This window comes from Staurois parvus, unplaced genomic scaffold (assembly GCF_062004578.1).
Source record: "Staurois parvus isolate SC_StPar_1 unplaced genomic scaffold, SC_StPar_1.0 ptg002173l, whole genome shotgun sequence".
NCBI classification, from domain to species: Eukaryota; Metazoa; Chordata; class Amphibia; order Anura; family Ranidae; genus Staurois; species Staurois parvus.
Window position 1 is genome coordinate 23,257 of NW_028319969.1, and position 27,371 is coordinate 50,627.

Consider the following 27,371-nt stretch of genomic DNA (forward strand, 5'->3'; position numbering starts at 1 on the left):
TCCCATGCTTGTCTCCAGGACTTCTCCAGAGCTTCCCCCATCCTCTGGAAATCTCTACCCCAATCTATCAGACTATCGCCTACTCTGCTCACTTTTAGGCGATCTCTGAAAACCGATCTCTTCAGGGAAGCCTCTCCTGCCCTCAGCTAATAATGGAATCTTCTACTCTTCCAACCAGTCCATCCCCCACAGTCACTACCTTTTGTACCACTAGCCCCTCCCTCCTAGATTGTAAGCTCCCAAGATCAGGGCCCTCAAATCCCTCTTGTATTGAAATTTATTGTTGCTGTATTGTCTCCCGTTATATTGTAAAGCGCTGAGCAAACTGTTGGCGCCATAAATCCTGTATAATAATAATTACCCAATGTCAGTATACGGTATATACACAATGTCAGTATACGGTATATACACAATGTCAGTATACGGTATATACACAGTGTCAGTATACGGTATATACACAATGTCAGTATACGGTATATACACAGTGTCAGTATACGGTATATACACAGTGTCAGTATACAGTATATACACAGTGTCAGTATACGGTATATACACAGTGTCAGTATACGGTATATACACAATGTCAGTATACGGTATATACACAATGTCAGTATACGGTATATACACAATGTCGGTATACGGTATATACACAGTGTCAGTATACGGTATATACACAGTGTCGGTATACGGTATATACACAATGTCAGTATACGGTATATACACAGTGTCGGTATACAGTATATACACAGTGTCAGTATACAGTATATACACAGTGTCAGTATACGGTATATACACAGTGTCAGTATACGGTATATACACAATGTCAGTATACGGTATATACACAGTGTCAGTATACGGTATATACACAATGTCAGTATACGGTATATACACAATGTCAGTATACGGTATATACACAGTGTCAGTATACGGTATATACACAATGTCAGTATACAGTATATACACAGTGTCGGTATACAGTATATACACAGTGTCAGTATACGGTATATACACAGTGTCGGTATACGGTATATACACAGTGTCGGTATACGGTATATACACAGTGTCAGTATACGGTATATACACAGTGTCAGTATACGGTATATACACAGTGTCAGTATACGGTATATACACAATGTCAGTATACGGTATATACACAGTGTCAGTATACGGTATATACACAGTGTCAGTATACGGTATATACACAATGTCAGTATACGGTATATACACAGTGTCAGTATACGGTATATACACAATGTCAGTATACGGTATATACACAATGTCAGTATACGGTATATACACAGTGTCAGTATACGGTATATACACAGTGTCAGTATACGGTATATACACAATGTCAGTATACAGTATATACACAGTGTCAGTATACGGTATATACACAGTGTCAGTATACGGTATATACACAGTGTCGGTATACGGTATATACACAGTGTCGGTATACGGTATATACACAGTGTCGGTATACGGTATATACACAATGTCGGTATACGGTATATACACAGTGTCGGTATACGGTATATACACAGTGTCGGTATACGGTATATACACAGTGTCAGTATACGGTATATACACAATGTCAGTATACGGTATATACACAGTGTCAGTATACGGTATATACACAATGTCAGTATACGGTATATACACAATGTCAGTATACGGTATATACACAGTGTCAGTGTCAGTATATACAGTGTCAGTATGTGGGTGTGTTTCCTCTCTCTGTCCTGTAGGTGGCGTGCTCAGTCTGCTCTCCGGGTGGGGGGGTCATCATCCTCTCCGGAAGTGAAATGTCCCTGAAATGAAAGTAACTTCTCTCCTGATACGGAACCCTCAGCCATGTTCTTTTAGGAACACGAATTCCAGAGACGATGGAACCCCCAAATATTCCCCACATATTGCTGATACTTCTTATTCCAGCAGGTAAGTCTCCTTGTACTGCGCTGCTCTGTGTGTGGGGGTGCTATCAGTGTAGGGGGGCAGGGAGGGGGGGTGCTATCAGTGTAGGGAGGTGGGGGGGTGCTATCAGTGTAGGGAGGTGGGGGGGTGCTATCAGTGTAGGGAGGTGGGGGGGTGCTATCAGTGTACAGGGGCAGGGAGGTGGGGGTGATTATTATTGTAGAGGGGCGGGGAGGTGGGGGTGATTATTATTGTAGAGGGGCGGGGAGGTGGGGGGATTATTATTGTAGAGGAGCGGGGAGGTGGGGGTGATTATTATTGTAGAGGGGCGGGGAGGTGGGGGGTGATTATTATTGTAGAGGGGCGGGGAGGTGGGGGTGATTATTATTGTAGAGGGGCGGGGAGGTGGGGGGTGATTATTATTGTAGAGGAAAAATTCCATATAAGACCAGTCTGCCCCCAAATGGCTAAAACTGGTTATACATGTGCACACACAGTAAAAATAGAAAGTGACCAGGTGCTTGGGTACATAAATAGTGTCTTAATAAATACAAAGGTTTTAAAATCACAGTGAAAGGTGCCAAGTGTTTAAATAACAATAAATATACATATAATATAATCATGTGCAAAAAACATGCTATCACTCTTCTGTGAAGAAAATATATATATATTAAAGTGCTTTTGCATTCAGATAGTGCTCAGACCAAAGTGTCACTCCAGTGAATCAATCCTAAATATCCAGAGTGCCTCCTCACCTCCAACATTCGACCCCTAGAGGTCACAAATCATTTATTTAAATGATATTCCAAAAAAGCGACATCAGGATATAACTTGCCCCACGACTCAAAATCTCAATATATACGATGCCTCAGCCATATGTCCATGGACCATGGAAGATTTAAGCACAAAGAGAGATCTCCATAGCGCAATATGTAGTTTTATTATAAAGAAAAGCAGATAGAAAACTCACATGTTCTCAGAAGTGTACAAGCAGTTTCCCCATATCCTATGGGTGTAATAGGAAATCGTGTTTGCCGAAAACCGGAAATACGTCACCGGAAGTGCATCACCGAGCTCCACCCGGAAATGACGTCAATGAGCTCCACGCGTTACACCACTGTCACGTGGCTTCTTCAGGATCCTGAAGAAGCCACGTGACAGTGGTGTAACGCGTGGAGCTCATTGACGTCATTTCCGGGTGGAGCTCGGTGATGCACTTCCGGTGACGTATTTCCGGTTTTCGGCAAACACGATTTCCTATTACACCCATAGGATATGGGGAAACTGCTTGTACACTTCTGAGAACATGTGAGTTTTCTATCTGCTTTTCTTTATAATAAAACTACATATTGCGCTATGGAGATCTCTCTTTGTGCTTAAATCTTCCATGGTCCATGGACATATGGCTGAGGCATCGTATATATTGAGATTTTGAGTCGTGGGGCAAGTTATATCCTGATGTCGCTTTTTTGGAATATCATTTAAATAAATGATTTGTGACCTCTAGGGGTCGAATGTTGGAGGTGAGGAGGCACTCTGGATATTTAGGATTGATTCACTGGAGTGACACTTTGGTCTGAGCACTATCTGAATGCAAAAGCACTTTAATATATATATATTTTCTTCACAGAAGAGTGATAGCATGTTTTTTGCACATGATTATATTATATGTATATTTATTGTTATTTAAACACTTGGCACCTTTCACTGTGATTTTAAAACCTTTGTATTTATTAAGACACTATTTATGTACCCAAGCACCTGGTCACTTTCTATTTTTACTGTGTGTGCACATGTATAACCAGTTTTAGCCATTTGGGGGCAGACTGGTCTTATATGGAATTTTTTTTATATAATTTTAGCACATATATTATTTAAGTATTAGTCACTTTTACATTTGTGTATAAAATTTTTGTTTTTTTAGCATTATTATAGCAGAGCGCTTCATCCAATATCTTGATATTTAATTTATGTGTCCCATGGTATAGGGTGTAGATGATAGCAGCTAGTTATATATAAGGAGTCTGTGGAGCGCAGGTGGATATATATATTTTTTATTTAGTGTATTATTGTAGAGGGGCGGGGAGGTGGGGGGTGATTATTATTGTAGAGGGGCGGGGAGGTGGGGGGGATTATTATTGTAGAGGGGGGGGAGGTGGGGGTGATTATTATTGTAGAGGGGCGGGGAGGTGGGGGAGATTATTGTAGAGGGGCGGGGAGGTGGGGGGTGATTATTATTGTAGAGGGGCGGGGAGGTGGGGGGGATTATTATTGTAGAGGGGGGGGAGGTGGGGGTGATTATTATTGTAGAGGGGCGGGGAGGTGGGGGAGATTATTGTAGAGGGGCGGGGAGGTGGGGGTGATTGTTATTGTAGAGGGGCGGGGAGTTGGGGGTGATTATTATTGTAGAGGGGCGGGGAGGTGGGGGGGATTATTATTGTAGAGGGGCGGGGAGGTGGGGGTGATTATTTATGTAGAGAGGTGGGGAGGTGGGGGTGATTATTTATGTAGAGAGGTGGGGGGGTGATTATTATTGTAGAGGGGCGGGGAGGTGGGGGTGATTATTTATGTAGAGAGGTGGGGGGGGTGATTGGTAAACAGGAAGAGCCGGGAATTATTTCAGGGAAATGTCTGTGTTGGAGTCTTCGGGACATAAAATCTGATCTCCGTGTGTATGATGTCATCACATCCATTGCAGGCCTGATCCCAACCCCCCTCCCGGATTGTTATACTGAGGGGGGGGGGGAATGCGGTATACATGATGAGGTCACTGACCCCCCAACACGACCAATGTACCCCGCTGCTCCTGACCCCCCAACACGACCAATGTACCCCGCTGCTCCTGACCCCCCAACACGACCAATGTACCCCGCTGCTCCTGACCCCCCAACACGACCCAATGTATCCCGCTGCTCCTGACCCCCCAACACGACCAATGTATCCCGCTGCTCCTGACCCCCCAACACGACCAATGTATCCCGCTGCTCCTGACCCCCCAACACGACCAATGTACCCCTCTGCTCCTGACCCCCCAACAGGACCAATGTACTCCACTGCTCCTGACCCCCCCAACACGACCAATGTACCCCTCTGCTCCTGACCCCCGAACACGACCAATGTATCCCGCTTCTCCTGACCCCCCAACACGACCAATGTACCCCGCTGCTCCTGACCCCCCAACACGACCAATGTACCCCGCTGCTCCTGACCCCCCAACACGACCAATGTACCCCGCTGCTCCTGACCCCCCAACACGACCAATGTACCCCTCTGCTCCTGACCCCCCAACACGACCAATGTACCCCTCTGCTCCTGACCCCCCAACAGGACCAATGTACTCCGCTGCTCCTGACCCCCCAACACGACCAATGTACCCCTCTGCTCCTGACCCCCGAACACGACCAATGTATCCCGCTTCTCCTGACCCCCCAACACGACCAATGTACCCCACTTCTCCTGACCCCCCAACACGACCAATGTACCCCGCTTCTCCTGACCCCCCAACACGACCAATGTACCCCGCTGCTCCTGACCCCCCAACACAACCAATGTACCCCTCTGCTCCTGAGCCCCCAACAAAACCAATGTACCCCTCTGCTCCTGACCCCCCAACACGACCAATGTACCCCACTTCTCCTGACCCCCCAACACGACCAATGTACCCCACTTCTCCTGACCCCCCAACACGACCAATGTACCCCGCTTCTCCTGACCCCCCAACACGACCAATGTACCCCGCTGCTCCTGACCCCCCAACACAACCAATGTACCCCTCTGCTCCTGAGCCCCCAACAAAACCAATGTACCCCTCTGCTCCTGACCCCCCAACACGACCAATGTACCGCTCATCAAAAGTCCTTCAACTTATATTATCAATGCAGTGAAGGAAATGTGTATTCACTCCCCGGCTGATGCTGAATGTTGGCCCCTCACACAGAAATGATCGGTCTAACAATGGAATGTTCGCCCCTCACACAGAAATGATCGGTCTAACAATGGAATGTTCGCCCCTCACACAGAAATGATCGGTCTAACAATGGAATGTTCGCCCCTCACACAGAAATGATCGGTCTAACAATGGAATGTTCGCCCCTCGCACAGAAACGATCGGTCTAACAATGGAATGTTCGCCCCTCACACAGAAATGATCGGTCTAACAATGGAATGTTCGGTGTAACACTGAGAGACAGAATACAACAACAAATTCAGCAGAAATGCGTCTAACAAATGATGACGGATCTGCATGTTCATGAGGGAAAGAAGGATTTGATCCCCTTCACAAAACATGACTTAGTATTTGGTGGCCAATCCCTTGTTGGCAATCACAGAGGTCAGACGTTTCCTGGAGTTGGCCCCCAGGTTCGCACACATCTCAGGAGGGATTTTGGCCCACTCCTCTTGGCAGATCCTCTCCAAGTCATTAAGGTTTGGTGGCTGACGTTTGGCAACTCGAACTTTCAGCTCCTCCACAGATTTTCCATCGGATGAAGGTCTGGAGACTGGCTAGGCCACTCCAGGACCTTAATGTGCTTCTTCTTGAGCCGCTCCTTTGTTGCCTTGGCCGTGTGTTTTGGGTCATTGTCATGCTGGAACACCCATCCACCACCCATTATCAATGCCCTGGCTGAGGGAAGAAGGTTCTCACCCAAGATTTGAGGGTACATTGCCCCGTCCATCGTCCCTTTGATGTGGTGTAGTTGTCCTGTCCCCTTAGCAGAAACCCCCCCTCAAAGCAGAATGTTTCCCCCACCATGTTTCACAGTTGGTATGGTGTTCTTGGGGTCATAGGCAGCATTCCTCCTCCTCCTTCAAACACGGCGAGTTGAGTTGATGCCAAAGAGCTGGATTTTGGTCTCCTCTGACCACAACACTTCCCACCAGTCCTCCTCTGCATCATTCAGATGTTCAGTGGCAGACTTCAGACGGGCCTGGACATGGGCTTTCTTGAGCAGAGGGACCGTGCGGGCACTGCAGGATTTCAGTCCTTGTCGGCGTAGTGTGATACCAATTGTTTTCTTGGTGACTGTGGTCCCAGCTGCCTGGAGATCATTGACAAGATCCTCACGTGTAGTTCTGGGATGATTCCTCACTGTTCTCATGATCATTGACACTCCACGAGGGGAGATCTTGCATGGTGCACCAGACCTAGGGAGACTGACACTTGTTTTGTGTTTCTTCCATTTGTGAATGATTGCACCAACTGTTGTCACCTTCTCACCAAGCTGCTTGGCCATAGTTTGGTAGCCCAGTCCAGCCTTGTGTAGGTCTACCATCTTGTCCCTGACATCCTTGGACAGCTCTTTGGTCTTTGCCATGGTGGAGAGTTTGGAATCTGATGGTTTGATGGCTCCTGTGGACAGGTGTCTGTTATACAGGTAACACAATGAGATTAGCAGCACTCCCTTTAAGAGACTGCTTCTAATCTCAGCTTGTTACCTGTATGAGAGACACCTGGGAGCCAGAAATCCTGCTGAATGATAGGGGATCAAATCCTTCTTTCCCTCATGAACATGCAGATCCGTCATCATTTGTAAGACGCATTTCTGCTGAATTTGTTGTTGTATTCTGTCTCTCAGTGTTACACCGAACATTCCATTGTTAGACCGATCATTTCTGTGTGAGGGGCGAACATTCCATTGTTAGACCGATCATTTCTGTGTGAGGGGCGAACATTCCATTGTTAGACCGATCATTTCTGTGTGAGAGGCAAACATTCCATTGTTAGACCGATCATTTCTGTGTGAGGGGCCAACATTCCATTGTTAGACCGATCATTTCTGTGTGAGGGGCGAACATTCCATTGTTAGACCGATCATTTCTGTGTGAGGGGCGAACATTCCATTGTTAGACCGATCATTTCTGTGTGAGGGGCGAACATTCACCATCAGCAGGGGGGGCAAATGCTTAGTTCCTTCACATTATATCTGGTAAGTTCTTTCCGAGATTTTCTCCACGGACCCCTAAATGCTCCATCCCTCAGTCTTCATGGTGATGTCATCCTCTTCCTCTTCTCCATGAAGATCGAGGGACGGAACATTTAGGGGTCCTCCTGAGAAAATCACAGAAAGAACTTTAGAACCAGATATATGGATAATATAAGTTAAAGTACGTTTGATAAAATTGTGATGCTGAGCACCAGGGGGGGATTTCTTGGCTTCCTGAGGAGGACATGACATCTCTGCGACTGGGGACTGTGTGCCATGGGGAGGATGTGACATCTCAGCGTCTGGGGACTGCGCGCCATGGGGAGGATGTGACATCTCAGCGACTGGGGACTGCGCGCCATGGGGAGGATGTGACATCTCAGTGACTGGGGACTGCGCGCCATGGGGAGGATGTGACATCTCAGCGACTGGGGACTGCGCGCCATGGGGAGGATGTGACATCTCAGTGACTGGGGACTGCGTGCCATGGGGAGGACGTGACATCTCAGCGACTGGGGACTGCGTGCCATGGGGAGGATGTGACATCTCAGTGACTGGGGACTGCGTGCCATGGGGAGGACGTGACATCTCAGCGACTGAGGCTGTGTGCCATGGGGAGGACGTGACATCTCAGCGACTGGGGACTGCGTGCCATGGGGAGGATGTGACATTTCAGCGAATGGGGACTGCGCGCCATGGGGAGGACGTGACATCTCAGCGACTGTGCGCCATGGGGAGGACGTGACATCTCAGCGACTGGGGACTGCGTGCCATGGGGAGGACGTGACATCTCAGCGACTGAGGCTGTGTGCCATGGGGAGGACGTGACATCTCAGCGACTGGGGACTGCGTGCCATGGGGAGAACGTGACATCTCAGCGACTGGGGACTGCGCGCCGTGGGGAGGACGTGACATCTCAGCGACTGTGCGCCATGGGGAGGACGTGACATCTCAGCGACTGGGGACTGCGTGCCATGGGGAGGACGTGACATCTCAGCGACTGAGGCTGTGTGCCATGGGGAGGACGTGACATCTCAGCGACTGAGGCTGTGTGCCATGGGGAGGACGTGACATCTCAGCGACTGAGGCTGTGTGCCATGGGGAGGACGTGACATCTCAGCGACTGAGGCTGTGTGCCATGGGGAGGACGTGACATCTCAGCGACTGAGGCTGTGTGCCATGGGGATGACTTTATAGTTCACACATATCTTACAATTTCTGGGTTTACTCTGATGATGGAGTTCATCCAGTAATCAATATAACCGGTCACCCAACCCCTGACCTAATCCCCGATACTGACCCAACCCCTGACCTAATCCCCGATACTGACCCAACCCCTGACCTAATCCCCGATACTGACACAACCCCTGACCTAATCCCCGATACTGACCCAACCCCTGACCTAATCCCCGATACTACCCCAACCCCTGACCTAATCCCCGATACTACCCCAACCCCCGACCTAAACCCCGATACTATCCCAACCCCCGACCTAAACCCCGATACTATCCCAACCCCTGACCTAATCTCTGATGCTACCCCAACCCCTAACTTAATCCCGATATTAACGCAACCCCTTACCTAATCCCCGATAGTAACCCAACAGCTGACCTAATCCCCAATACTACCCCAACCCCCGACCTAATTCTAAATTTCTTTTGTGAAGTGGCTAATGAAGGGAGAGCTTACCCGCCTGTCAGGGCAGCACTAGTGGTAAGGAGAGGTTCCAGAGGAGTAGGGAAAGATCATGGCCTACATCTACACTTCTGCAAGCGCCCTCTTGGGTTGGACTGGCCACTCCGCACTCCATCTCTCTCGGCAGGTGCTACCTTCAGCTTGGGCCTATAACTGCTGACTCTCCCCTGCATTCCTGGACAGGCGTTGTCCCCAGCAGGCTGTTGTACTTGTTCTGCAGGTTCTTTGATATGTTGGTGTTTGCAGCCCGGGCCTCAGTGTCATTACTGCCACCACACCACACTGCACCTACCCTACAACTGGCTGGAAAAGTAAGGGAGAAAGGGTTCAAAGAGAGCACTTAGGACAATACTCATCCATCTGTGGAGGGCCTGAAGACCTGAGAGTATATGCATTCATGGGCCTGTGACCTCAGGTCCGGACATGTTGTTCTGACTCAGTAAGGGTTATTTTGTCCTCGGGGTCCACTGTGGTTGAGAAGGAAGCAATCACAAAAAATGCAGATTGGCAGAGAGATCTAGACCTAGAGATTGGAATCAGTTCTTATCATCCATAATTGCGTAGGCTTCACAGTGGGTAACTTGGCGGTCAAACTGGAGTTTAAAGGGAAAGCCCCACCGATACTTGATATGTTGTGATTGCAGGATCAGAAGCAATGGCTTCATGGCTCTTCTGTTGAGAATTTTGGATTGTGGAATGTCTGCACAGATTTGGTAAGTATGCCCTTGGAAAGATAAGTCCTGAGCATCCCGCGTGGCCTGAAGTACTTTCAGAAGAAATGGAATTGTAGAACCATGTCTCTGGGGGCCATTTGCTAGCCTGTGAGTAAGAGCTCGGTGAACGAGATCCAGCCATAGGCAGTTGACCAGAACATCAGGGACCAGTTTTTGCAGCAGAGCAAAGATCGAGCTGTGGAGGTGAGCTATGCTTTTCTGGAAGGCCTCAAATTCTGATGTTGCTGCAGTGGGATCTATTTTCTGCATCTTTGAGATCTCTCTGCAGTTCCTCAAGAACATTTTAATGGCCATCAAAAACAATTGTGGCACCGTCCATGTGATTTTCCAGAAGGACTGTGTGCTGGCCCATAGCCCAGATATCTTGTCTAAGATCAGAGGAGAGTTTCTTCACAGTGGTGGTAAGCTTGTCTTTCACAATTCACCTGATTTTCAAGCCAGGAGGTGTCTGGTTCTGGTGGGAGAAGGACAGAGGGAAACTGTTGTAGGCTGCCGAGAGAGCTATTAGAGTCCTCCATAGATTGGACCACGTTCTCGTCCTTCGGAGAGCTCTGTGCTGTCATCTTGGCTGCAGTCCTGGGATGAGGTTTCAGGGTAGAAACCAGCTTTACTTTCGTTTTGCCTGGCTGCCCCATGTTACAAGGAGGATCTCACCACCTCGGAAACGCAGAGGAAAATTCGTGAATATTTACAGCTCAGGAGATTGCCATAAATGCCCCGGATGTGCAGAGCTGGGCTAGAGTGCAGCCATTCAGATCATCTGTGCGCATGCGCTCCCATTTGAAAACCTTTTCAGTACCATCATAGTAGCTTAATTATGTACAGTCTCGAGGACAGGAGAGAAAGGATGGACATGACTAGTTTTTACAAGCACCTGAAGGTAGTGGAGGTTTAGGAGGACAATCCATGAAGGTCAGCATGTTACATAGACTGTAGAAGCTGCAGGAGCACAGACTGTCTGTGATCTGATAGAGGTGGAACAATATTTCCTTCCTCCGTTTTTTTTGGTACAAATAACTTTATTTATTTATATTTTAGGGGCTTTGAGGGTCACAATGAGGACATCAGTTGTACCAGTACTCAGGGACAAGGATGTCACCATTTACTGCGATATATCTGGCCTAAATACCGGGAGAGCCATTGCTGTACTATGGAGAAGGACATCAGAGAACGGCACTGAACACGATGTGTATGAATACAATGAAGGAAAAGTGACTGTATTCAGATCAGGATGTACCATGGAGAAGACGGAGATCCTGAAAGGAAACGCAGAGCTGCACATCCCCCAGGTCCAGTTCTCCGATGAGGGGGAATACACCTGTACAGTGATAAATACTCCGGAGAAAGAGGAGGGTAGTGTTACCCTACAAGTGTCAGGTGAGTGACAATGACATTGCCCCTCCCTTCCCCCATACTGAGTTATATGGCTCTGGGGTTGATTTACTAAGAGAGCTGAGAGTGTTCTCTCAATAAACTGTAGCTGGGTTCACTTTGAATATCCATTCACACTCACCGGCCACTTTATTAGGTCCACCTTGCTAGTCTGGGTTGGACCCCCATTTGCCTTCAGAACTGCCTTCATTCTTCATGGAATAGATTCAACAAGGTGTTGGAAACATTCCTCAGAGACTTTGCTCCATATTGACCTGAGTTACTGTTGCCTTTCTGTCATCTCCAGCCAGTCTGCCCATTCTCCTCTGACCTCAACAAGGCATTTTCCTCCACACAACTGCTGCTCACTGGATATTTCCTCTTTTTCGGACCATTCTCTGTAAACCCTAGAGATGGTTGTGCGGGAAAATCCTAGGAGATCAGCAGTTTTTGAAATACTCAGACCAGCCCGTCTGGCACCAACAACCACGCCACGTTCAAAGTCTTCTGCAAGATGTCTTCACCACGTCTAGATGCATAAATGCATTGAGTTGCTGCCATGTGATTGGCTGATTAGCAATTTGTGTTACCAAGCCATTGAACAGGTGGACCTAATAAAGTGGCCATTGAGTGTATGTGCAGATAAAATAAATAATCTGGAATTTTCTTCTTATATCATTGGAACATTGAAGTGATCTTTCCTGAGAGAACTTTCTCTCCTTCTTTAGTAAATCAGCCCTTATGGGGAATTTCCCCCAGAGAAGTCCTCCTTCTAGTGGTGGATGTGAGAGACTAGAGGGCGCCCAATAACTACATCTACTGCCGAAAGGGGTCTCCTGTGCCTTCCGTCTGATCCGCCATTACAATGGATTCTTCTTGGTATTATCTGCAGATTAGAACACTAATGATTATTCTCTGTACAGTTCCTCCGTCGGCTTATTTGACACCAAACGATCTGACCATCGAGTCGGGGTCAGAGAAGACGGTGACGTGTGAAGTTCATACCTTTTACCCAAAAGATGTTTCCATACGCTGGGGTCAGTATCGTAAGGGATCATCTGACTGTGAGCTCCTAGAGATCTGGACCTGTGTGAAGAATGTGCTTACTAATTCAGACGGGACGTACAATGTGACAAGTCTACTGACCCTGAACCCCAAGAAAGAGGATGATGGGAACACCTATTCCTGTATTATCAGCCACCGATCTCTGCGGACTGAACTGTCCAGGAATCTCACCCTCACAGTGACAGGTCAGTAATATCTCTTATTATTTTACATACCGTAGACTTCTGAAGAACTAACTCTACCCGTCTGTCACAAAGCAGGTGAGATGTTTGGTTGGATGAGGTTCCCAGACTCTAAGCACCAAGATTTGCCACCAATTCCCCTCCAGGAGACATCAATTCACTCACACTGGTGGCACAACCACACCTGCCAACTTTTTGAGATGGGAACAAGGGACACCTACTAGCAAAAGTGTGTAGGCATAGGACACCCCCCACCACACCCCCTTAACCACTTTCCTACAGGGCGCTTATACCCCCTTCCTGCCCAGGACGATTTTCAGCTTTCAGCGCTGTCACACTTTGAATGAGAATTGCGCGATCATGCAACACTGTACCCATATGACATTTTTATCATTTTTTTTCACACACATAGAGCTTTCTTTTGTTGGTATGTACTTCCCACTGGGGGTTTTATTTTTTCACTATAAACAAAAAAAGCACAAAAAAAAAGTTTTTCTTTGTATCTATTATAAAATTTTGCAAACAGGTAATTTTTCTCCTTCACTGATCTGTGTTGATGAGGCTGCACTGATGGGCACTGATGAGGTGGCACAGATAGGCAGCACTGATAGGAGGCATTGATAGGCGGCACTGAGCTGGCACTGATGGGTGGCACTGAAGGGCACAGTTGGGTGGCGTTGCTGGGTGGCACTGCTGGGCACAGGTGGGTGGCACTGCTGGGTGGCATTGCCGGGCACTGCTGGGAACAGGTGGGTGGCATTGTTGGGTACTGCTGGGTGGCACTGCTGGGCACAGGTGGGTGGCACTGCTGGGTACTGCTGGGTGGCACTGCTGGGCACAGGTGGGTGGCACTGCTGGGTGGCATTGCCGGGCACTGCTGGGAACAGGTGGGTGGCATTGTTGGGTACTGCTGGGTGGCACTGCTGGGCACAGGTGGGTGGCACTGCTGGGTACTGCTGGGTGGCATTGCTGGGCACAGGTGGGTGGCACTGCTGGGTGGCATTGCTGGGTACTGCTGGGTGGCACTGCTGGGCACAGGTGGGTGGCATTGCTGGGTACTGCTGGGTGGCATTGCTGGGCACAGGTGGGTGGCATTGCTGGGTACTGCTGGGTGGCATTGCTGGGCACAGGTGGGTGGCACTGCCTGGTGGCATTGCTGGGCACAGGTGGGTGGCACTGCTGGGTGGCACAGCTGGGCACTGATGGGTACAGGTGGGTGGCACAGGTGGGCGGCACTGCTGGGCACTGATCAGCAGGCCCTCATCTCCTCTTCTGTCTGTAGACGTCCTGCAGCCTCTCACACATTTCCTCTCCTCATGGACAGAACATTCACTGACCCCTGATATCAAGTATTGGCCAGCTTCTCTTCCATAGTAGCAGCCAGTCACAGGCTTACATCTCTCCCTTCTGTCCTCAGACACTTCCTCACTTGCACAGGCAGGTTGGCAGCATTGGTGTCACTTCAGATGGTGTCAGCTCTCTCAACATCTTCAGGGACCTGCAGCTGATACAGAGCACCTTCAGACTCCTTCACAGTCCAGCAGGGCCCAGTATGAGGTGTCCTCATCACAGATCCAGGAAAGAGGAGTCCTCTCTGATACACTGAGCTGCCCAACATACATAGGAATTCACCTTACCCCCTTTTGGTCCACCTGCCAACACCAGTTTAGCCAAGAGATGTACTGCCTTCCTTTCAGAAACTTCCACCAATCAGTGATGGACCACAGAAGGTTTTTGGACCTCCCTAGACCTATCCTGTCTGAACAAACCAGAAGTCTTCATCCCTTCCTCTCTCTTGTAATCTGTTTTTTTCCCCCATCAACTTTATCTAAAGAAGAACTCCGACAACACCCCCTGCTATACGATAATGGAAACAAAGTGACAGGTCCTCATTATCAACATTTCAAGGGATCTGGGTAATTATGAGGTCCATCTTCTCCATCCTTTTCCCCAGGAATACCCTCTCTCTGGGGCATTGGAGTGTCCCTAGAAATGTGGGAGGCATCACTCCATTACTGGAAGCATCTCCTGGATGCATGGGCTATGGTGATGTCACTTCTCTAATCCTCTAATATTTCTATGATCTGGAATTCATCCTCGTGTACCTGACGGAACTTCTACCCAAGGTCTGTCCTAATGTTCCTGACCAGATACACAGCATAGTCTATCTACTGAGAGTTCCCTCATCTGGGACATGGAGGAGCCGTTCTTCCCTCATATGCACCATACAATCGTCCTGTAGAGTGTCTGGCGAGGTTGGGTGGGTCTGTGGTGATACCTCTCAGTTCGGATACAATCAGACGGAAATAATTGAGGTTTTCATCCTTGGAAAAGTTTCTGCTTCCAGATCATGTTTTGTCCTTTTATATTACAGAGAAACAAGATAACATCGGAACCATTATCACGGCTGTGGTCCTGACACTTCTGTGCACATTACTTCTGGGACTTTTGGGTTTCCTCTACTTCAGATTTGTAAAGAAAGGTAAGGAATGTACGCGGTTACTTCACCATCCAGATTCTGGTTGCCGTGTTGTACTGTCTGTGCTGGGATTGTTCCAGGACATAAGAACTCAGCTGATTGTGTGTTGTAAGAGCCGTCAGTCATTCTGGACGTTCCATTTATACTGGTGACCTCACTGGGCTTCCATAGTGACCATATGTCTCCGTCTGGTGGAATCCAGCTAACAAGACCATTACCTTTGTGGTGCCCAGAGCACCTCATACCCGACAGGTTCAGTATTGGAGACATCTTAATTATTTGCATTTCAGTTTCTGTGAATAGAATGTTCCGTACTCGGGGGGTTTAGAATTTATTAAAGGGATTTCCCCCTTATGATGACTTTTTTGTTATTTATAAGTTTTCTGGTAACTTTTGATAATCCTTAGTTTTATATTTTGTATCTACCCCCTATGGCCTCCATCAGAGGAGATTCTATCCATTGTCCTGGGATCAGTCACATAGTAACTGTAATAATCCATTCGATGATTTCCTCTTCCAGATCCTCCCACTCTCTCTGAGATCACCGGAAACAATGAGCTGATTGACATGAACAGGACAACTCTGACTTGTCAGATTATGGACTTCAAACCCAACGACATAGAAATCTTTGTGTGTATGAGGAGATCTGAGGAGGAGGAGATGAGGACCATCTACACCTGGAGGTCTGGAGGTCACCCCGCTCAGGTCAGGATAAGCAGAGATGATGGTGGAGGGGATGAAGATGTGATAGATATGGAGGAGGGGAGACAACTGATGAACGGCTCTCCAAGACACGAGGACAGACCTCTACAGCTGGAGATGATTCCTATTATCAGTAAGAAGAAGCTTGGATCATGCAACTGTCAGTGTTCTCTCCATATAACTCCCAGCTATGACCTGCATAAAGGAGCGGAATTATCTGTCCATGTAAAACACCCGGCACTGACATCTCCAACCTCGGTACGCAGGACACTCAACGTCATCGGAGGTGAGACTTTTCTCTTCTACATGAAATGGATTCTTTATGATGTTCTCACATTTCTGGTCATCACTTGCAGTGATCGACCTCCTAGGGGGCAGTAGTGGGCTTGATTGGGGTGGGAAGGATCTTATTATTTCGGGGACATTTCTAGCTTGTTGGGACCCTCCCAGTGAGAAGGGCCCCCTCCTTCCTAGTACTACATAGAAGAGGGGAGCATGGGGAGCACCAGGAACAACCATCTGAATCACGTGCACAGCTTCATGAAAACTGGAAGATGGTGTCTGGGTGAGCTGCTGAGATCACTTACATTTCAAATCCTGTTCTCACCTTTTTTCATCCTTTGTTCCCTCCCACTTCCTGTCTCCATACACCCCAGTGATGGCATTTCTTGGGGTGGGATTCCTGACGGTGACAACAGTGGACCGTGTCTGTGTCATGTGTGTGGGAACAGCCACTTCCTGTCTCCATACACCCCAGTGATGGCCCCGTGGCATTTCTCAGGGTGGGATTCCTGACGATGACAACAGTGGACCGCGTCTGTGTCATATGTGTGGGAACAGCCACTTCCTGTCTCCATACACCCCAGTGATGGCCCCGTGGCATTTCTCAGGGTGGGATTCCTGACGATGACAACAGTGGACCGCGTCTGTGTCATATGTGTGGGAACAGCCACTTCCTGTCTCCATACACCCCAGTGATGGCCCCGTGGCATTTCTTGGGGTGGGATTCCTGACAGTGACAACAGTGGACCGTGTCTGTGTCATGTGTGCAGCCACTTCCTGTGTCCATACACCCCAGTGATGGCATTTCTTGGGGCAGGATTTCTGACGGTGACAACAGTGGACTGCGTCTGTGTCATGTACGTGGGAACAGCCACTTGTATTCTCCATTTATAAAGGAGAAAAGGGGAGACTGCCCTGGGCCCCCAGACATAGAGGCCCCCTCTATACAAACCAATATACAACAATACTAAAAAATGATGAAAAAAAAATAACAAAATAATATAAATCGTAGAATAACAAAAAATGACTTTACAGGCACTTATATAACACTGTCAATGTACTCAGCGCTTTACCTGTATACTGTACATTCCCATCAGTCCCCGCCCCCGAGGGGCGTACAATCTAAGGTCCCTAACTCACATTCATACATATATGATTAACCACCCAGCATGTCTTTGGAATGTGGGAGGAGACTGGAGTACACCCACACAGGCACAGGGAGAACATGCAAACTTCAGGCAGATGGCGCTGTGGTTGGAATTTGAACCGACAACCCGAGTACTGCCAGAAGGAAGTGCTAACCACTCAGCCACTGTGCTGCCCATATTAAAAGCATCTTGGGAAGTAATGGTTTACCCTGGATTGTTACAGTTATATCATTACATAGTTAGTCTGGCTGAAAAAAAAACACAAAAGTCCATCCAGTTCAACCATTAAAAAAAAAAAAGTTATAACTGGAAGGGGGGGAAAGTGCCCGGACTGGAAGGGGGGGAAAGTGCCCGGACTGGAAGGGGGGGAAAGTGTCCGGACTGGAAGGAGGGGGGGGGGGAAGTGTCCGGACTGGAAGGGGGGGGAGTGTCCGGACTGGAAGGGGGGGGGGGGGGGGAAGTGTCCGAACTGGAAGGGGGGGGGGGAAAGTGTCCGGACTGGAAGGGGGTGGGGGGGAAGTGCCCGGACTGGAAGGGGGGGTGGGGGGGGGGGGAAGTGTCCGGACTGGAAGGGGGGGGGGAAAGTGTCCAGACTGGAAGGGGTTAAACAAAAGTGTGACTGTCACTGAGAATGTAAACTAACACTGTGTATGGGGGACCACCCAAACCTGAAGGGCCCCGTGCCCCCGCAAGGTCTGCATGTGGCCCTATATATCACTGGGTGACAAGTCAGAGAGTTGTCACCCAATAACAGGAAGAAGGATCTTCATGGCAGGACCACCAGGAATTGTTTTTGGACTGAAAGCTGCAGATATACAATTAGAATTGCCGGGAGGGTGTCACCACGACTAGGAGGCGTTAGTGGGCGGGGTTAGGGATCCTTTCTGCATTGAGGCTTTATGTATTCACTGAACAAATGTATCCATTCTCTTACTTAGTTCCTCCCAAGTTGTTGTCCATCATGTGCCCAGAACGTGTCATCCATGAGGAGCAGCTGACACTGACCTGTCCAATCAATGGGTTCAAACCGCGAGCTTTGTCCATCACCTGGCTGAAGAGGGACAAGGACAACCAAGAGACGGATCTGGTGACATGGAATGCTGGGAGTGACACCACTCACACGGAGAGATATTCACACTTTCTAAAGGAACATGAGTATGGTGATACCTCCTACAACTTTATCAGTGCTCTGACCATGAAACCAACAGTAACAGAAGATCACGGAGCGACTTATATCTGTAGAACCTTCCACCCTGCTACACATCACCGGGAGGAAATGGAGCAGATCCTGAATGTGACCGGTGAGTAATGACACAAGGATGGTGTTACCTTCCCCTCATTCCTGGGTGCAGGCTGGAGGGTTATCAAATCCAACCCCCCCAATCAGAGAGAAAACTGGGAGAGAAGTGTGGGGGGTGTGACAGTGATCAGTATGTACAGGAGAGGAGTGTGGGGGTGTGACAGTGATCGGTATGTACAGGAGAGGAGTGTGGAGGGTGTGACAGTGATCGGTATGTACAGGAGAGGAGTGTGGGGGGTGTGACAGTGATCGGTATGTACAGGAGAGGAGTGTGGGGGGTGTGACAGTGATAGGTATGTACAGGAGAGGAGGGTGTGTGGCGGAGGGGGGGGGGTGACAGTGATCTGTATGTACAGGAGAGGAGTGTGGGGGGTATGACAGTGATCGGTATGTACAAGAGAGGAGTGTGGAGATATGACAGTGATCGGTATGTACAGGAGAGGAGTGTGGGGGGTGTGACAGTGATCGGTATGTACAGGAGAGGAGTGTGGAGATATGACAGTGATCGGTATGTACAGGAGAGGAGTGTGGGGGGTGTGACAGTGATCGGTATGTATAGGAGAGGAGTGTGGAGGTAAGACAGTGATCGGTATGTACAGGAGAGGAGTGTGGAGGTATGACAGTGATCGGTATGTACAGGAGAGGAGTGTGGAGGTATGACAGTGATCGGTATGTACAGGAGAGGAGTGTGGAGGGTATGACAGTGATCGGTATGTACAGGGGAGGAGTGTGGGGGGTATGACAGTGATCGGTATGTACAGGAGAGGAGTGTGGAGGTATGACAGTGATCGGTATGTACGGGAGAGGAGTGTGGAGGTATGACAGTGATCGGTATGTACAGGAGAGGAGTGTGGAGGTATGACAGTGATCGGTATGTACAGGAGAGGAGTGTGGGGGGTATGACAGTGATCGGTGTGTACAGGAGAGGAGTGTGGAGGTATGACAGTGATCGGTATGTACGGGAGAGGAGTGTGGAGGTATTACAGTGATCGGTGTGTACGGGAGAGAAGTGTGGAGGGTGTGACAGTGATCGGTACGTACAGGAGAGGAGTGTGGAGGTATGACAGTGATCGGTATGTACAGGAGAGGAGTGGGGGGGGTATGACAGTGATTGGTATGTACAGGAGAGGAGTGTGGAGGGTGTGACAGTGATCGGTATGTACAGGAGAGGAGTGTGGGGGGTGTGACAGTGATCGGTATGTACAGGAGAGGAGGGTGTGTGGGGGAGGGGGGGTGACAGTGATCTGTATGTACAGGAGAGGAGTGTGGAGGTATGACAGTGATCGGTATGTACAGGAGAGGAGTGGGGGGGGGTATGACAGTGATCGGTATGTACAGGAGAGGAGTGTGGAGATATGACAGTGATCGGTATGTACAGGAGAGGAGTGTGGGGGGTGTGACAGTGATCGGTATGTACAGGAGAGGAGTGTGGAGGGTATGACAGTGATCGGTATGTACAGGAGAGGAGTGTGGAGGTGTGACAGTGATCGGTATGTACAGGAGAGGAGTGTGCGGGATATGACAGTGATCCCTATGTACAAGAGAGGAGTGTGGGGGGTATGACAGTGATCGGTATGTACAGGAGAGGAGTGCGGAGGTATGACAGTGATCGGTATGTACAGGAGAGGAGTGTGGAGGTATGACAGTGATCGGTATGTACAGGAGAGGAGTGTGGAGGTATGACAGTGATCGGTATGTACAGGAGAGGAGTGTGGAGGGTATGACAGTGATCGGTATGTACAGGAGAGGAGTGTGGAGGTGTGACAGTGATCGGTATGTACAGGAGAGGAGTGTGGGGGTATGACAGTGATCGGTATGTACAGGAGAGGAGTGTGGAGGTATGACAGTGATCGGTATGTACAGGAGAGGAGTGTGGAGGTATGACAGTGATCGGTATGTACAGGAGAGGAGTGTGGGGGGTATGACAGTGATCGGTATGTACAGGAGAGGAGTGTGGAGGTATGACAGTGATCGGTATGTACAGGAGAGGAGTGTGGGGGTTGTGACAGTGATCGGTATGTACAGGAGAGGAGTGTGGGGGTTGTGACAGTGATCGGTATGTACAGGAGAGGAGTGTGGGGGGTGTGACAGTGATCGGTATGTACAGGAGAGGAGTGTGGAGGTATGACAGTGATCGGTATGTACAGGAGAGGAGTGTGGAGGTATGACAGTGATCGGTATGTACAGGAGAGGAGTGTGGGGGTTGTGACAGTGATCGGTATGTACAGGAGAGGAGTGTGGGGGTTGTGACAGTGATCGGTATGTACAGGAGAGGAGTGTGGGGGGTGTGACAGTGATCGGTATGTACAGGAGAGGAGTGTGGAGGTATGACAGTGATCGGTATGTACAGGAGAGGAGTGTGGAGGTATGACAGTGATCGGTATGTACGGGAGAGGAGTGTGGAGGTATGACAGTGATCGGTGTGTACGGGAGAGGAGTGTGGAGGTATGACAGTGATCGGTATGTACGGGAGAGGAGTGTGGAGGTATTACAGTGATCGGTGTGTACGGGAGAGAAGTGTGGAGGGTGTGACAGTGATCGGTACGTACAGGAGAGGAGTGTGGAGGTATGACAGTGATCGGTATGTACAGGAGAGGAGTGGGGGGGGTATGACAGTGATTGGTATGTACAGGAGAGGAGTGTGGAGGGTGTGACAGTGATCGGTATGTACAGGAGAGGAGTGTGGGGGGTGTGACAGTGATCGGTATGTACAGGAGAGGAGTGTGGGGGGTGTGACAGTGATCGGTATGTACAGGAGAGGAGGGTGTGTGGGGGAGGGGGGGGGGGTGACAGTGATCTGTATGTACAGGAGAGGAGTGTGGAGGTATGACAGTGATCGGTATGTACAGGAGAGGAGTGGGGGGGGGTATGACAGTGATCGGTATGTACAGGAGAGGAGTGTGGAGATATGACAGTGATCGGTATGTACAGGAGAGGAGTGTGGGGGGTGTGACAGTGATCGGTATGTACAGGAGAGGAGTGTGGAGGGTATGACAGTGATCGGTATGTACAGGAGAGGAGTGTGGAGGTGTGACAGTGATCGGTATGTACAGGAGAGGAGTGGGGGGGGGTATGACAGTGATCGGTATGTACAGGAGAGGAGTGTGGAGATATGACAGTGATCCCTATGTACAAGAGAGGAGTGTGGGGGGTATGACAGTGATCGGTATGTACAGGAGAGGAGTGCGGAGGTATGACAGTGATCGGTATGTACAGGAGAGGAGTGTGGAGGTATGACAGTGATCGGTACGTACAGGAGGGAAGTGTAGAGGTATGACAGTGATCGGTATGTACAGGAGAGGAGTGTGGGGGGTATGACAGTGATCCCTATGTACAAGAGAGGAGTGTGGGGGGTATGACAGTGATCGGTGTGTACAGGAGAGGAGTGTGGGGGGTATGACAGTGATCTGTATGTACAGGAAAGGAGTGTGGGGGGCATGACAGTGATCGGTATGTACAGGAGAGGAGTGTGGAGGTATGACAGTGATCGGTGTGTACAGGAGAGGAGTGTGGGGGGTATGACAGTGATCTGTATGTACAGGAGAGGAGTGTGGGGGGCATGACAGTGATCGGTATGTACAGGAGAGGAGTGTGGGGGGTATGACAGTGATCGGTATGTACAGGAGAGGAGTGTGGAGGTATGACAGTGATCGGTACGTACAGGAGGGAAGTGTGGAGGTATGACAGTGATCGGTACGTACAGGGGAGGAGTGTGGAGGTATGACAGTGATCGGTATGTACAGGAGAGGAGTGTGGAGGTATGACAGTGATCGGTACGTACAGGAGAGGAGTGTGGAGGTATGACAGTGATCGGTATGTACAGGAGAGGAGTGTGGAGGTATGACAATGATCGGTATGTACAGGAGAGGAGTGTGGGGGTATGACAGTGATCGGTATGTACAGGAGAAGAGTGTGGAGGTATGACAGTGATCGGTATGTACAGGAGAGGAGTGTGGAGGTATGACAGTGATCGGTACGTACAGGAGAGGAGTGTGGAGGTATGACAGTGATCGGTATGTACAGGAGAGGAGTGTGGAGGGTATGACAGTGATCGGTATGTACAGGAGAGGAGTGTGGGGGTATGACAGTGATCGGTATGTACAGGAGAGGAGTGTGGGGGTATGACAGTGATCGGTATGTACAGGAGAGGAGTGTGGGGGTATGACAGTGATCGGTATGTACAGGAGAGGAGTGTGGGGGGTGTGACAGTGATCGGTACGTACAGGAAAGGAGTGTGGAGGGTGTGACAGTGATCGGTACGTACAGGAGAGGAGTGTGGAGGTATGACAGTGATCGGTACGTACAGGAGAGGAGTGTGGGGGGTATGACAGTGATCGGTATGTACAGGAGAGGAGTGTGGAGGTATGACAGTGATCGGTACGTACAGGAGAGGAGTGTGGGGGGTATGACAGTGATCGGTATGTACAAGAGAGGAGTGTGGGGGGTATGACAGTGATCCCTATGTACAAGAGAGGAGTGTGGAGGTATGACAGTGATCGGTATGTACAGGAGAGGAGTGTGCAGGGTATGACAGTGATCGGTATGTACAGGAGAGGAGTGTGGAGGTATGACAGTGATCGGTATGTACAGGAGAGGAGTGTGGAGGGTATGACAGTGATCGGTATGTACAGGAGAGGAGTGTGGAGGTGTGACAGTGATCGGTATGTACAGGAGAGGAGTGTGGGGGTATGACAGTGATCGGTATGTACAGGAGAGGAGTGTGGAGGTATGACAGTGATCGGTATGTACAGGAGAGGAGTGTGGAGGTATGACAGTGATCGGTATGTACAGGAGAGGAGTGTGGGGGGTATGACAGTGATCGGTATGTACAGGAGAGGAGTGTGGAGGTATGACAGTGATCGGTATGTACAGGAGAGGAGTGTGGGGGTTGTGACAGTGATCGGTATGTACAGGAGAGGAGTGTGGGGGTTGTGACAGTGATCGGTATGTACAGGAGAGGAGTGTGGGGGTTGTGACAGTGATCGGTATGTACAGGAGAGGAGTGTGGGGGGTGTGACAGTGATCGGTATGTACAGGAGAGGAGTGTGGAGGGTATGACAGTGATCGGTATGTACAGGAGAGGAGTGTGGAGGGTATGACAGTGATCGGTATGTACAGGAGAGGAGTGTGGAGGTATGACAGTGATCGGTACGCACAGGAGAGGAGTGTGGAGGGCGTGACAGTGATCGGTACGCACAGGAGAGGAGTGTGGAGGGCGTGACAGTGATCGGTACGTACAGGAGAGGAGTGTGGAGGGCGTGACAGTGATCGGTACGTACAGGAGAGGAGTGTGGGGGTGTGACAGTGATCGGTACGTACAGGAGAGGAGTGTGGGGGGTATGACAGTGATCGGTACGTACAGGAGAGGAGTGTGGGGGGTGTGACAGTAATCGGTATGTACAGGAGAGGAGTGTGGGGGGTGTGACAGTGATAGGTATGTACAGGAGAGAAGTGTGGGGGTGTGACAGTGGGCAGTATGTACAGGAGAGGAGTGTGGGGGTGTGACAGTGATCGGTACGTACAGGAGAGGAGTGTGGAGGTGTGACAGTGATCGGTACGTACAGGAGAGGAGTGTGGAGGTGTGACAGTGATCGGTACGCACAGGAGAGGAGTGTGGAGGGTATGACAGTGATCGGTACGCACAGGAGAGGAGTGTGGAGGGTGTGACAGTGATCGGTACGTACAGGAGAGGAGTGTGGAGGGTGTGACAGTGATCGGTACGTACAGGAGAGGAGTGTGGAGGGCGTGACAGTGATCGGTACGTACAGGAGAGGAGTGTGGAGGGTGTGACAGTGATCGGTACGTACAGGAGAGGAGTGTGGGGGGTGTGACAGTGATAGGTATGTACAGGAGAGGAGTGTGGGGGTATGACAGTGGGCAGTATGTACAGGAGAGGAGTGTGGGGGTGTGACAGTGATCGGTACGTACAGGAGAGGAGTGTGGAGGGTGTGACAGTGATCGGTACGTACAGGAGAGGAGTGTGGAGGGCGTGACAGTGATCGGTACGTACAGGAGAGGAGTGTGGGGGGTGTGACAGTGATCGGTATGTACAGGAGAGGAGTGTGGGGGGTGTGACAGTGATAGGTATGTACAGGAGAGGAGTGTGGGGGTATGACAGTGGGCAGTATGTACAGGAGAGGAGTGTGGGGGTGTGACAGTGATCGGTACGTACAGGAGAGGAGTGTGGAGGGTGTGACAGTGATCGGTACGTACAGGAGAGGAGTGTGGAGGGCGTGACAGTGATCGGTACGTACAGGAGAGGAGTGTGGAGGGCGTGACAGTGATCGGTACGTACAGGAGAGGAGTGTGGAGGGCGTGACAGTGATCGGTACGTACAGGAGAGGAGTGTGGAGGGTGTGACAGTGATCGGTATGTACAGGAGAGGAGTGTGGGGGTATGACAGTGATAGGTATGTACAGGAGAGGAGTGTGGGGGTATGACAGTGGGCAGTATGTACAGGAGAGGAGTGTGGGGGTGTGACAGTGATCGGTACGTACAGGAGAGGAGTGTGGAGGGCGTGACAGTGATCGGTACGTACAGGAGAGGAGTGTGGAGGGCGTGACAGTGATCGGTACGTACAGGAGAGGAGTGTGGGGGTTGTGACAGTGATCGGTACGTACAGGAGAGGAGTGTGGAGGTGTGACAGTGATCGGTACGTACAGGAGAGGAGTGTGGAGGGTGTGACAGTGATCGGTACGTACAGGAGAGGAGTGTGGAGGGTGTGACAGTGATCGGTACGTACAGGAGAGGAGTGTGGAGGGTGTGACAGTGATCGGTACGTACAGGAGAGGAGTGTGGGGGGTATGACAGTGATCGGTATGTACGGGAGAGGAGTGTGGAGGTATTACAGTGATCGGTGTGTACGGGAGAGAAGTGTGGAGGGTGTGACAGTGATCGGTACGTACAGGAGAGGAGTGTGGAGGTATGACAGTGATCGGTATGTACAGGAGAGGAGTGGGGGGGGTATGACAGTGATTGGTATGTACAGGAGAGGAGTGTGGAGGGTGTGACAGTGATCGGTATGTACAGGAGAGGAGTGTGGGGGGTGTGACAGTGATCGGTATGTACAGGAGAGGAGTGTGGGGGGTGTGACAGTGATCGGTATGTACAGGAGAGGAGGGTGTGTGGGGGAGGGGGGGGGGGGGGTGACAGTGATCTGTATGTACAGGAGAGGAGTGTGGAGGTATGACAGTGATCGGTATGTACAGGAGAGGAGTGGGGGGGGGTATGACAGTGATCGGTATGTACAGGAGAGGAGTGTGGAGATATGACAGTGATCGGTATGTACAGGAGAGGAGTGTGGGGGGTGTGACAGTGATCGGTATGTACAGGAGAGGAGTGTGGAGGGTATGACAGTGATCGGTATGTACAGGAGAGGAGTGTGGAGGTGTGACAGTGATCGGTATGTACAGGAGAGGAGTGTGCGGGATATGACAGTGATCCCTATGTACAAGAGAGGAGTGTGGGGGGTATGACAGTGATCGGTATGTACAGGAGAGGAGTGCGGAGGTATGACAGTGATCGGTATGTACAGGAGAGGAGTGTGGGGGTGTGACAGTGGGCAGTATGTACAGGAGAGGAGTGTGGGGGTGTGACAGTGATCGGTACGTACAGGAGAGGAGTGTGGAGGTGTGACAGTGATCGGTACGTACAGGAGAGGAGTGTGGAGGTGTGACAGTGATCGGTACGCACAGGAGAGGAGTGTGGAGGGTATGACAGTGATCGGTACGCACAGGAGAGGAGTGTGGAGGGTGTGACAGTGATCGGTACGTACAGGAGAGGAGTGTGGAGGGTGTGACAGTGATCGGTACGTACAGGAGAGGAGTGTGGAGGGCGTGACAGTGATCGGTACGTACAGGAGAGGAGTGTGGAGGGTGTGACAGTGATCGGTACGTACAGGAGAGGAGTGTGGGGGGTGTGACAGTGATAGGTATGTACAGGAGAGGAGTGTGGGGGTATGACAGTGGGCAGTATGTACAGGAGAGGAGTGTGGGGGTGTGACAGTGATCGGTACGTACAGGAGAGGAGTGTGGAGGGTGTGACAGTGATCGGTACGTACAGGAGAGGAGTGTGGAGGGCGTGACAGTGATCGGTACGTACAGGAGAGGAGTGTGGAGGGTGTGACAGTGATCGGTACGTACAGGAGAGGAGTGTGGAGGGCGTGACAGTGATCGGTACGTACAGGAGAGGAGTGTGGAGGGTGTGACAGTGATCGGTACGCACAGGAGAGGAGTGTGGAGGGTGTGACAGTGATCGGTACGTACAGGAGAGGAGTGTGGAGGGCGTGACAGTGATCGGTACGTACAGGAGAGGAGTGTGGAGGGTGTGACAGTGATCGGTACGTACAGGAGAGGAGTGTGGGGGGTGTGACAGTGATAGGTATGTACAGGAGAGGAGTGTGGGGGTATGACAGTGGGCAGTATGTACAGGAGAGGAGTGTGGGGGTGTGACAGTGATCGGTACGTACAGGAGAGGAGTGTGGAGGGTGTGACAGTGATCGGTACGTACAGGAGAGGAGTGTGGAGGGCGTGACAGTGATCGGTACGTACAGGAGAGGAGTGTGGGGGGTATGACAGTG

The 27,371-nt window shown here is 50.2% G+C and overlaps 1 protein-coding gene across 1 annotated transcript in view; it reads left to right on the plus strand.

Moving 5' to 3' along the window:
• The first annotated feature begins 1,778 nt into the window (after nt 1-1,778).
• LOC149432295 (hemicentin-1-like) overlaps nt 1,779-27,371 on the plus strand; it is a 64,006-nt gene continuing 38,413 nt past the window's right edge. Inside the window, exons 1-6 of the mRNA XM_089665278.1 lie at nt 1,779-1,935; nt 11,303-11,641; nt 12,559-12,885; nt 15,257-15,364; nt 15,882-16,349; nt 18,432-18,794. Of these exons, the coding sequence (XP_089521404.1) occupies nt 1,884-1,935; nt 11,303-11,641; nt 12,559-12,885; nt 15,257-15,364; nt 15,882-16,349; nt 18,432-18,794 (1,657 nt within the window). The 5' untranslated portion in view covers nt 1,779-1,883. The remainder of the gene's footprint in view (nt 1,936-11,302; nt 11,642-12,558; nt 12,886-15,256; nt 15,365-15,881; nt 16,350-18,431; nt 18,795-27,371) is intronic.